General features: G+C 45.0%; 1 protein-coding gene and 1 long non-coding RNA gene across 5 annotated transcripts in view; both read right to left on the bottom strand.

Annotated features, from left to right (window-relative positions):
• Positions 1 to 723: 723 nt before the first annotated feature.
• LOC133344849 (uncharacterized) lies at positions 724 to 5,518 on the bottom strand. 2 transcript variants are annotated; one of them, XR_009755382.1, is made up of 4 exons: positions 5,260 to 5,518; positions 4,597 to 4,681; positions 3,366 to 3,504; positions 753 to 775 (listed from the first exon to the last, which is right to left on the bottom strand). It is a non-coding gene; the product is annotated as an uncharacterized LOC133344849 (long non-coding RNA). The 2 variants fall into 2 exon arrangements; XR_009755381.1 differs by lacking the exon at positions 3,366 to 3,504 and having other exon boundaries at positions 724 to 775.
• Positions 5,519 to 7,009: 1,491 nt separating this feature from the next.
• CRLF3 (cytokine receptor like factor 3) overlaps positions 7,010 to 12,119 on the bottom strand; it is a 35,297-nt gene continuing 30,187 nt past the window's right edge. Inside the window, exons 9-10 of one of the 3 annotated variants that reach the window (XM_061555080.1) lie at positions 11,779 to 12,034; positions 7,010 to 11,571 (exon numbers count right to left, since the gene is read on the bottom strand). In XM_061555080.1, coding sequence (XP_061411064.1) covers positions 11,808 to 12,034 — 227 coding nt within the window. In that variant the 3' untranslated portion in view covers positions 7,010 to 11,571; positions 11,779 to 11,807. Of the gene's footprint in view, positions 12,035 to 12,119 lie in introns of all 3 variants that reach the window. The other 2 variants (XM_061555089.1, XM_061555070.1) reach the window with 2 other exon arrangements.

Here is a 12,119-nt window from a genome sequence, read left to right as displayed (position 1 = left end):
CTTCATAGTATGGCCTACATACAATCCCTACCATTGGCAAACGGGGATTAAAGTGAATGCTGAGAATACTACACAAATATGAATATATCAATTGAGGCTAACTAAAACTAAACTTCCTGTCTTTCTTACAGCACATTGGCGGGTTGGTTTTCATTATTAATTTCAGCTTTCCAAAAGCATTCCAACCTATTCACGTCCACCTCATTCTTTTATATGTTTTTATTTTATTTAAGTCTGCCTTCAACAGCTGTCCCAGGTACACGCCTGCTGTGTTTACAGTTGTGTCATTTAACAGATATCTCCAATTGTTTTGCGAACTTTGTATATAACCTCTGTTTTCCTCATTTATCATGAGCCCGACATTGCATCTTTTTTTAGTTCTGCTAACGTTTACTTCGGTTAATTCCCATTGGACCTTATAATTACTATGTCTTCAGACAATCTAAGAAGGTTAATGGTTTCTCCATTACTATGTATTAGTTTGATTCTCCAATCACATTTTTATATATATGTAAAAAAATATCTCCCGATATACACCCAGGTCTAAATTGGGACACAATTTCAGGAGTTATACATGTTTTACTCATAACAGCACTTGAGCAACACAAATTCTAAAAACAGTGCAAATCGAGTGATGAAGTAACATTTTCATGTGAAAATTGTCGTAACTTTAAGTACTTTTAAAAGTTCAAAAAGTGGTTGTGTATCTTTTGTGTGACCTTGCCTGTGTGAAGACTGAATCTCTGACACTGTTGTCCAAATGTCACGACTGCCTCTGTAAAGGAGAAATTCCCAGCAGCTTTATTTATTTCCAAAACATCTCATATGCTAAACAATGCAGTTGTATAAATTAGGCTGCACGGAATTAAAGAGTAAACTAAACACACAACTGTACCGTGCGACCGAGCTCCTGAAAGTCATGATTATCTCAAACCCAAAGGCAGGAGTGTACTACTTGTGCAAATAAATTGCTGGTGTTATGTAAGACCCTCATGAATAGGTGCTACATTCTTTCTGGCACTGAAGCTGCAATATTTAAACATTTCAAATAATCTATTGGTGTACGATTATTCATATGGCAGTCGCCAACGCACAAACTGCACACATGTGATCTCCAAGTGCCAGCCAGAAAAAAAACTATGATTTTAGCTTTAGTTTTATTGGCGCGACGTGACCCTTCCATCTTCAGTGTTTTTAATCTCTGAGCTAGGCGTCCCCTGGGATTTAGAAGGCTTCCCAGCCTCCAGAGGATTCAAGCCGAGGTTGACTTCATGAAGAGCCAGGAAAGGAGGCTGAGACTGGACCTGGAGATGGTGGCCCCTGGGCTAGAGAGGAACATTCTAGAACTGCTCCTGGAGGGGGGCTAAAAGCAGGCTAGAACCTGCTGAGGTTTCCACAAACAGTGGCCAGGTCCCTTCAAGTGGCCGAGACAAGAGACAGCAAAAGAAGGAAAGCGAATATCGTGATCCTGATGACCTATGAGGAAATGGAGCTGGTGGTGACATCCGTGTTTTTACGTGTGTAATGGGTTTCTACGGAGGCACACACTTGAACTTGAAGGTAACACGTTTATTTCACAACCCCAACAGGGTAACTACATAACGTAACAACGGTTAACTATACCACGAAGGGGGAACTACAGAACTGGGTCCGTCAGCCAACACCCTGCCTGACCCATGATGCTGAACGTAATGACCGAAGACCGAGGATCGAAGAGCCGTAGCACCGACGGGTTCCATTCCAGCAGACAGCCGCGATTGCTCTCGGGACCTCCCTTTTATGCTCCCGAGCATGGCCTCGCTTCGCCTTTGGCCACGCCCCATTCTGGATCTCACCAGAAGGTTCTCGACCGAGCATCACGTGTCTCTCAAGCCACCCTTTGGGCCCCCTCGCTACCCTGTCCCGGTCACGTGCCCTCTCGGGTTCACCCAGACTGTCATGTCCTGACTTGTCCTCTCTCTGAGCATCACCTACTCTGGTGCCAGAGAGAGGCTTAAGACGCACAGTTCCACTCATGTGAAAGTAGCTGGCGCTAAACGCCATAGTGACTCCATTTAATATTCTTTAGGTCTTTCGGTAAAGTCACGTAGATAGAGGTTATATAGGTAAGAGAGGGGGGAGGGGCAAGGGAGGGGGGTTAGGGGGAGGGGAGCATTGCGTAGACGCTAGGAGAGGGACGTGAAGCTGGATGGGGGGAAGTGGGCGGGGCTGGCAGTAGGAGGCTGAGAGAGCTGGGGATGCGCGGGGGGGGGGGTGCAACAACAACGCCACTGCAGCAACAATGCCAATGAAGCCAACAATGCCAATGCAGCAGCAATGCCAAACGCTGGGAATGCAATTAACTCGGCAAAAAAGACTAGTGCCCTGCAAATATTATGGAACAACCATAAAGCATTTAAGGGTTTACCTGGTTAATAACATCCTTCCAATGATTGCTCAATTTGTATCCATCTTCTCGGTTGAAGTTATGTCTATATTTATATATGTCTGGATGGATTCATGAACAAACCATTGATAGTAGCCGGAAGGTTTGCAGAGCACCTTGGTCTCGGAAAAAACTATATCATGAGAGCCCACAGCGTTATAGCAATGGTCAGCTATGGCGCAGGTATTAGTCCTGCTGTGTTTCAGATCTGCCCTGTGCTCGCGAACACGGTTCGAGACATGTCGTTTCGTTTCCCCAATGTAACAATCACCACAGGTGCAACTTAGTTTGTAGACTGCAGGATATTGCATGTCAGGAACGACATCCTTCACAGATGGGATTAGATCACGGATTTTGTGTACTGTACTTAATCGGACCAGGATCTTGTGTTTGTTTAAGATTTTGTAAATCTTTTTGGTAACGCCTGCTATGTATGGTAACGTGATGGTTTTCATCGGTGTCTCAGGGGGTTGTTTCTCCATGGTTGGAGAAACAGCTTTGCGGATAATGCGGTCCGAATATCCATTCATCTTAAGGGCCTGGTGTACGTGTTCCAGTTCAGTGGCTAGGTGGTGTTGGTCAGACATGCAGTGGGCCCTATGGTGTAGTGTTTTGATGAGGGAATATGTGTGGGTGGCTTTCCTGTAGACAGAGTGTCCCAAAGAGCCATCAGGTCTCTTCTAAAACAAAACATCCAGGAATGGTAGCTTACCATCCTTTTTCACTTCCATGGTGAATTTGATGGATGGGTGTATGGAATTAATGTGGTTGTGAAATTGGTTCAATGCTGGCAGGCCATGTGGCCAAATGACGAAAGTGTCATCCACATATCTCTTCCACAAGGAAGGACGTAGGGTGGATGTCTGGATGGCATCTGTTTCAAATTTCTCCATGTAAACATTCGCTATCCCTGGTGATAAGGAGGAACCTATGGGGGTACCTTCATTTTGTTTGTAGAAAGTACCATTCCAGGTGAAGTAAGTGTTGGTAAGGCAGTGCCTAACCAGAGTAGGAACATCAGGGTTCAGTCCATGTTGGACTAAATCTTCAATTATTGCTAAGGTGTCAGGCACAGGAACCTTGGTGAACAGAGAAACCACATCAAAACTGATGAGAAAATCATCTGGGGACAGTGAAATGCCCTTGATTCGAGAGACCAAGTGAGCTGAGTTATGTACTGCTGAGGTAGTCTTGCCAGTGAATGGAAGCAAGGTATCAAACAGATACCTTGCTTCTGTGTATTTGTTATACTTGTTGGGCCTCCCCTAGGTCGACTCGGCCTCAAATGAGTACCTGGTGCGATGTGTAAACATTGCCACTGGGGAGACAAAGACGGCCGGGCGTAGTGCTGGCCACCCAACCCCTCGAGTGCCGTGCCTGCCTTCGTAGGTGCTCGCTAACAGCATTTGCCTCAACAGTCTGTTAAGGCCAAGGCCCTAATTATAATATATATTGGGGGGACACGCCCCCCCCCAATATTCAAATATGCTCAAAATGCCCCCCCCCCCGATATATTGCTATATTTAAAAAAGTGCTATGCTATGTAAATAAAAACAACAATTTGATAAACCTTGGCCACAATATCTGGACTTGTCTTCATATAAATCAATGCATAGATTTCTGTTTATATGATTGTGGTTATGGTTGTACTTTATAAATCCATAATCTCTGCCATTACATACAATGAAACAAAAAATGGTAAAAACAGAGCAATGTAATACAATACACTATTAGACATTATTGTCAAAAATAAATAAAAGTCCATCCCATGTGTTAGTGAATTTTTGTTATATTTTAGGCAGGAAATTGAGTTTTCAAATGTAGATAGTTTTCTGGGTTGGGACCCCCAGACACCCTGGAAGATTTGGTCCCCCCCAATGTTGACTCCATAGCTACGGCCTTGGTTAAGGCTATATGGAGATCTTTGTGGAGCAAGTTGGACTTGCGTATTGCACTTGACCGGTTCAGATAATCGTCACTGGTGTTGGCCGTGAGCAGGAAATCTAACTCGAGTCGCCGGGTTCGTAGCGGAGCGCGCTAGCCACTACACTACCGCTCCACATCCCCCTGTACCACACACATATGCAAAAATACTGTACAGGTATACACAACAAACACTTATAGTCGTAGTTACAAACTAATTACGTTGAGAATTAAGAAAGCACTCTTACCTGGATTATTATGCTGGTGCTGCGATTGTTGCCGATGGTTCGGTCAAGGCAAAGCGGTCGCTGGCCCTGGCAACGCGAACAGGAACTGGTGACAGAAGAGAACCGAAAACAGAAAGCATCACATGGGGGTGTCTGAAGAGTTTGTATTAGACTTGAGGTCATTGCTTTACATATTTATTGTAGACATTCATAACAAAAGAGGAAAACAATTGATCATCCAATGTGAAACACATCATCGCACAGCTAAATTGGCCACACAGTGGCATCTCAACAGGGCCCTCAAAGTGTAAATAGCAGGGCTGTAGTAGTTCCCCTTAATTAAACAGGAGGTTAAAGAGTCCCACTGCACATGACATATTTCCTCTTTTGCAAGGGCGACCCGGGTAGCATCACTCAAAATATATAATCAGCGTCATGGAGAATACAACGAGCATACTAAATAGCAACGTCTCATTCACATATTTACGTTCCTCCGTATAATACAAATATTGTTACATCAAGCCATGTAGACTACACACAATTTTGCTAAACATTTTGAATTAAACAATCTAGCTTAAATGTAACCTTGGCTTAATACACATTTAAATGCACAAATAAATGAAAATGAACCCGATGACCACAGCACTGCACCAAGGGGGTGCAGATTGAACTCCCTGATCGCACTTCGCTTGCTGTGCCGCACGCGGGCGAGGCCTTCAGTCGCAGCGCTTCTGCTGGAGGTCGCCACTTGTCGTCGTCTTCACAGCTCCTCGATCATTCGCTGTACGCCGTTAACGTTATCCGTGGATATAAACAAAAGCGCTGATCATTCTGAATGCGTAACCGCCGTTGTTGGTTCGGTTTTAAATGCTCGAGGCTTCCTGGTGTCTGCCTCCACGTCACCTGAAGTTACCCAACAGTGCTCAGACTCGCCCAGCTGGGTCTCCCGGTTTGACCAATTCGCATTGTTGACTCAACGCTCACTTCCCTGCACAGTCACACACACACACTGATGAGCCTGTAATAACGGGCAGGCACGCACAGCTCAGAGTCAAAGCGATGTCCTGCTTAGATGGGCATTGCGAGACGATGCTTATCTTCCATTTACATCTCTGAGCCAGAGGCGGAAATTCCACGTTCATATGGTGGGAGGGCGAATCAATCCATAGGAAATCCACTGTTGACTACCCTATGAAGTGGTACTGACTTTCTCAACCCGGATGAATGATGGGCTTGAGTAATCCCTCAACATCACAGCACAGTATGGTTTACAGATTGTAATATTTTCTGCGTCACGGACTTTACTGCTAAGAGCTTTCAAATGCGCTTATGCACACGAATGTATGCAACTGGTAGTGGTTGTGTTAACCACAGACTACTCCACGCCAGCTCGCCGAGTATGGACGCATGCATTTTAAGCGCCACATTAAAATACATTTGAATCATGTAAGTTATTGCCTGTGGAGGACAAAACGCACTTGATTAAGTAGAAACCAACAACAACAGTTTGCAGCTGTTGGAAACTTACACGTATTTCCAGAGGGTTGCCGTTAGTGTATATTTGGAGTTTGCATGTGGTCACGTGGATATTTTTTCTCCGGGTCCTCCGGGTTTCCTCTCCACATTTATGAACATGCATTGAGATTATTTAGATAATTTTGCTGCAGTAAATTTCCACTTAATAAGCCACTTTGTCGAGCTATCATTTGTGGCCAGGTTGCTTCTGAATCCTTCACTGAGCTTTGCCTGATAGGAGTGTTGTTGTAAGATCCTGACCCGCCTCTACTGGATATCTGTGGAAAAGAGCTTCATAGCTCATCAGATTCCTCCAGTATAAATAATATGATTTGAGTTGATTTGTGACAAGGATGATCCCGTTTCTTGGCTATTTAACGAGGGAGATCGGGGTGCGTGAGCACAGCAACAACAAAACAAACACATCAACATTGCAGAGAGCGAGTCCCAGGGTCCTTGAGCGAAATTGCACAGCCAACAGATAAGGGGGTGTAGCGGTCGGACTTAAAACGCGCAAATTAAAAATAAACGGACTCGGCGACCCGCGTTCAATTCCCGGTCATGGCCAACGTCGGTGACGAATATCTGACCTGGCCCTGGGGCTTCCCTAGATTGCCTCAGCCCTTCATGACTACCTGGTGTCGTGTATATATCAACACTGGGGAGACAAAGGCGGCCAGGCGTGATGCTGGCCAACCACCCCCTCACGTGTCGTATCAGCCTTCGTCAGTGCTTGCAAACAGAATCATAGACTGGAGGAATCCGATGAGCTATGGAGCTCTTCTTGACAGATGTCCAGGAACAGAACTTGCCCCAAAAGCTTGTTTAGGATTTAGGGAGGATCTTTGTTTTAAAATAGATATCGTAGGCAAACACTGAGCATTGTTTGTATTGACAGGAGACAAGTACAATTGTTGGGAACCAATGTTTGAGTTTTAATATGGCTTAATAAGGCACGATGACAATACAATGATTATTGTGTGAACTAAAGTTTGTATAAAAAGGTACAAAAAAAACTAAATTAACATCCACTCTTAAAATAAAAATCATGCAGAATATTAGACATTAAATGTACAATTTTAAATTGTATACAATTCAAATTCAACAAAATACCAATTTGACTCCAACACAGAGGTATATTACTGTATTACATATAAACTTTACAATTGCACCTTTGGCAACCACAAGGTTAAAATATAGACGTGATACTCATGCTAGGGTACAATGCCAATTTTTTCAACTACATGCTCAACGACTACTGCAGCAAGGTGGTTTCAGCACTCAACAAGCAGGACATTGGGAGTTGAAACCTGCCAGATTCACTCGCCCCATCATCCCTCTGGGGTTGATTATTTCGTACCACTTTGTGGGAAGTAAAAAATTGTCGTCCTATGGAGAATGGGTCTCCACCAAATGTCATCTCCACTGCCGATTCGGGACCCCAGTGGAGACGAGCCCCACCCAATGCTTGCTTGAGCAGAGTGACGCTGACTCGACATTTTAAAAAGCAAGTGGGGTTGGGAACGAATGCCACATTTAGGTGCGGTCCGTGCAAATAGCCGACATTTAAACGTCACTCATTCCAGCATACCGGTGACGTGGCCCATTGCACCACCCTGCTGACATTTGAAAAGTTCGCCAGAATAATCTGATGTATTAATGATAAAACTAAAGGTGGTGTTTCTCAGTGGTAGTGTTATTAAAATCCTGGTCATTCAACATATGTACAGTATTCGTTTATGCTAACATGGTTGTCGATGGTTTCATGAGCAGAGGTTGGCAGTGCTCACTCTGCACCTCTCCATTTGGAATTGCCCAGCCCATGAAGATGCCTACGAATGTTACTGAAGGTACCGAAAGCAGAATTGATGGTGAGCTTGGAGAGTTGTAGGAATATCAACCTCTGGCAATTCCACATACACTACAGTATAATTTGCTATCGCAAACATCTCTTTAAAAAAATTTCACTCCAGTCAACACAACATACAAAATGTGTTTTTTGTCTCCTACACACTCAAGTCAACATTTTTCGATTAAATGTTTTGCAAACAAGTAAACTACATAACATGAACTTGTAACGCTACGCGGTTTTTGCTAAATATCAGAGAACAGCTCAGAGGTGTAAGGAATCATGGAAAAGTGGGAAAGGTGGCCGTGTGGTGAGCCGCCCCCAACTTCTTCCCCGACCTGTGCAGTCCTCTATTTAAGATGGTATTATCAGCCAATTAATGAGTGTTACACGTGGGAGGAATCTGGAATTCCTGGAACAAAACCTCACGCCCGCGAGAGAGAAACACTATCGCATACAAAAATGACAAGAGGGCCTACAATTCCTGCACTGCCTTCAGGCAAGCCAAGGTTATGGCACCTGGACGTGCACGAGGAGGTTCACAGCTTTTTGTGTGATCCATCAACCCTCAGTCAAAGTGCCGGGTCACAGGCACGCATAGCCACCAGCGCCTAGCAAGCGTATGAAGTCATGGGTACAGATCAAGCAGTAAGTCTTCCGCACTGCCACGTACATCTTGGGAATTAGCTCGGCGTTCCTGTTCCCCTAACACAACCCTTGCACCACGGAAGGCTCCTGTGTGTCCTGGGCCTCGCCTGCAGGAAAGCAGTTTGACGAACCACAGCTCCAATCGCAACCTCAAAGCCAAAGGGAATTCCAGCCACGTGAGGACTTAGAGTCCTCAACGTGGACACAAGGCATGTATTGAAAACACTGGGCTGCAGTCCAAACATACATTTATAGCTATGCTTGTTTACCTAGAAAAGCTTGAGTCTATAGACTCTTTTTCAGGATTCTGCCAAGTTTTTGCAAGTAGAGGAACAGTTTTATCAACAGCTAGGCTAAATATCATTCCGACGAGGGGTCACCTATCTCCTACATGTATGGTGCGTGATAAATCACGCATCAGTGTACTAATTCACATTTTTTATGGAGTATGCATGTAACTTCAACTGACAACCAACCATATTTTGTTATTTAAAAAAGGTAGTGCTTGTATAAATTTGCATTGCAGAATGTTCAAAGTTTCTGGACTTTATCTAAAAATACTGCCACCTTTATACAAATATATTAAGAATCAAAAATGTATTACAACAATCCCAAATTGATTTATCCACCTAAAGCAGTGAATGGTGAGTGCTGTTTCACACTTGCAATTGGCAAGCTTAATTTTTTGCAAGTACTGTACTGCAATTTGGTTATATTATAGAAAGAACCTCTCAGGATGTTTATAGTGCAACATCAGAGCTGTTAAAACATATGAACACCAAGATACGTTTGATCTCGGCTCTGGTTTGTTTCCTCGAAGGAATTCCTTGAGGCCACGGCCATAACCCTCCGACTGGTTGTCATAGGGAGAAGCCGGTACATTTACGAAATTTGCTTTAAGTGCTGGAAAACCTGAACAGAAATGTAATGACGATGAACGTTCATATTTAATGCCCATGCATTCTTCAGTCCTACCTGCCCAAACTGTATTGCAATGAGCACACATCTTCACAGCTGGATGCTCCCAGCTGAGACAATTCTGTTTTAATGGCCTTACTTGCACACCCGATGCCTGGCTTTGACAACCAGCTCAGGTGGCCTGGAGCAGGGTGCGGTTTAATTCATAGAAGTGGGATCTCGTCAAGTGCAGCCTCTGGACCCAGTTGCTACTGCCAAGCTATGTTTCCACTGTCACTGGCGGTCAGATGTTTTTGTCCCAGGAATGGCCTAGCTCTAGGGTTAATAGCATGATCTGGGTCCATGTCAGTATGACAATATTTATTTATACTGGAGGAATCCAATGAACTATAAAGCTCTTTTTCGCAGATGTCCAGTAGTACCCGTGCTCCACGACGCTCTGTGGTCTCGGCCCATTCCTCATCGGCCCCCCTCGCTTCTTCATCACCCTCCGTTGACAGGGAATAAGGGATTGGGAAAAAAATCGACCAAAAAATTTGATATACTATATAACACAGGCCCGTGTTTATTAACATTATTGAGTAAATAAATACTCAATGTATTACTTTACTGATGATTCATAGTTGATTTTTGGGGAAGGCCATGTAATGATCTGGCCAAATTTGTGTCGTCAAGATCATTCACCACCTAATGCAGCCAAATTAAATTGCGAGAATCATTCTTAAAATTACCAATGAGCTAAAACAACAATTGGCACGTTAAACGCTTGTACACGTGACATTTTCTTTGGCCGTATCAGGTCATGCAGGGTCTTAACGACATAAATATTGCCGGAAAAGTACGTGGCTAACCCAAAAATCAACTACGGATCATATTGGCTGTAAAAAACCTATATGTTAAGTTTACTTTAGTGATGTCCTTGAAGCGGAACTAACCGAGGGGAGTCATCCAGTGTGCGTCCAATTTCCGCATTACTCCCACTGTGGCAGGAGTTACTCTGGGCTCGGCACGGGTGAAGCGTGGAGCGCGTGGAGCGCGTGGAGCGCACGGAGACCTGGGTGGGCCTGGCAGCACCGCTCTGGGAGTGTGGGTATGTGGGGTGAGCCCACTTTGAGAAGTGAGATGCAGCACTTCAGAGTGATCCCCAGTTCCAGGGCTGACTTCATAGTGACATAGTTCACAGGTCACTGCGGCATGGAGATCGTGGGTGGTGGTAAAATCGCCACCTCCTCCGGTCACCGGACCGTGTTTAAAGCAACACGAGACCTGATCACAACACAATATTGTAAGAGAATTTTGTATTTTAGAAACAGTAGGTGAAAACACTATTACATTCAATTTTGTAGAAAAAGAAACATTTTAGATCACCAAATATAGATGTTTCCTGACCACTGGCCCTGCTCAGCAAAGGTGCACAGTGGGGGTGGCTCGCTGGCTCACAAGGTGACCAGGAGGGAGTGTGGGCAGGGAGGGGCAATGTGGATGAGTGGACGGAGAGGCACAAAGGCCCCACAGTTCATAGCAACAAGGGTTGGCCCTGCCTGTACCCTATTTGGTCTCCTGTTTGGAACAGCTTTATGCCGCTTTAAATAGTTCAAGAAATGTACCTGGGTTGAGCGTCACGGACTGACGCAAGTGTGCAGCTTTGTTCATGAGAAGAAGGATTGTCACAATCACGATCAAGTGGCATCACTGCTTTGTGGCTGCACCACTGCACTGACATCACTGGAGTGCTTTTTGAAATACATTTATGTTTTGTAATTGACAACAGTTTACACCGTTGTCAATTCGTTGCAATAAAATGCAAACCACATCTCAAGACGCTGTACAAATTAGTTGGGCATGTATCATAGGGAACGAGGGTGTGGATATATATAGTATACATTTTTGCCTAGAATAGAGATTCAGTTCTGGGCAGACAAGAAGAGAAAGCCAGCAATATGGAGGGCTGGCTAAGTACAGTGCGAAAGAAGTTCAACATACAGACCACAGGGGCAGCAGAGGAGAAGGAGCGACTTGATAATGTGCGAGGGTTGACGGGGGGCTTCAAGAGAACTTCGTAGTTGCTGGATTGGAGAGCACGAGAAGGGAAGAGAGAGATGACATGAGAGACAGGTGGGGGCGAGTCTTCGAAGGATTTTTACAAGGGTTATGGTGATCTTGAAGTTGCTCTGGGATTGCATTGGGAGCCAATGGAGGAAGTGAAGCATTGGGTTGATGTAGGTGTTGCGTGTATCTGCAAGGCAGAAGTTTGCGTCTTAGGTTGCGTATGCCTTTTAATGGCGGCTGTGTTGGTTCAGGGTCAGTAGGCCAGCACTTTCCAGCCTGGGGTGCTGAAGCGGCAGGCCAGGTGCAGGGAGGGCGCCGGCTGTCCGAGCGGCCAGTCCACCAGCACCTCCCGGCGGCCACAGCCGATGGCGACGCGCAGCTTGCAGGGCGCGACACGCTCGCTGTCGAACGTTACGGCCGATCCAGTCGTCAGCGGCGGAAGCTGGTTAATCATCTCCCTGCCGTTGACAAACACCGCTCCTGTGACCGGCACAGAACGTTATCAGTGGACTTATCAGTAGACGCAGAGGTACGGCAAATACAATTTGGAATTATACATCGTTGA

The sequence above is a fragment of the Lethenteron reissneri genome, chromosome 3 (assembly GCF_015708825.2).
Source record: "Lethenteron reissneri isolate LAM-NWPU_2019-01 chromosome 3, ASM1570882v1, whole genome shotgun sequence".
NCBI lineage: Eukaryota > Metazoa > Chordata > Hyperoartia > Petromyzontiformes > Petromyzontidae > Lethenteron > Lethenteron reissneri.
Note: the sequence above shows the minus strand (reverse complement) of the source record. Positions and strands in the feature narration are given on the sequence as shown.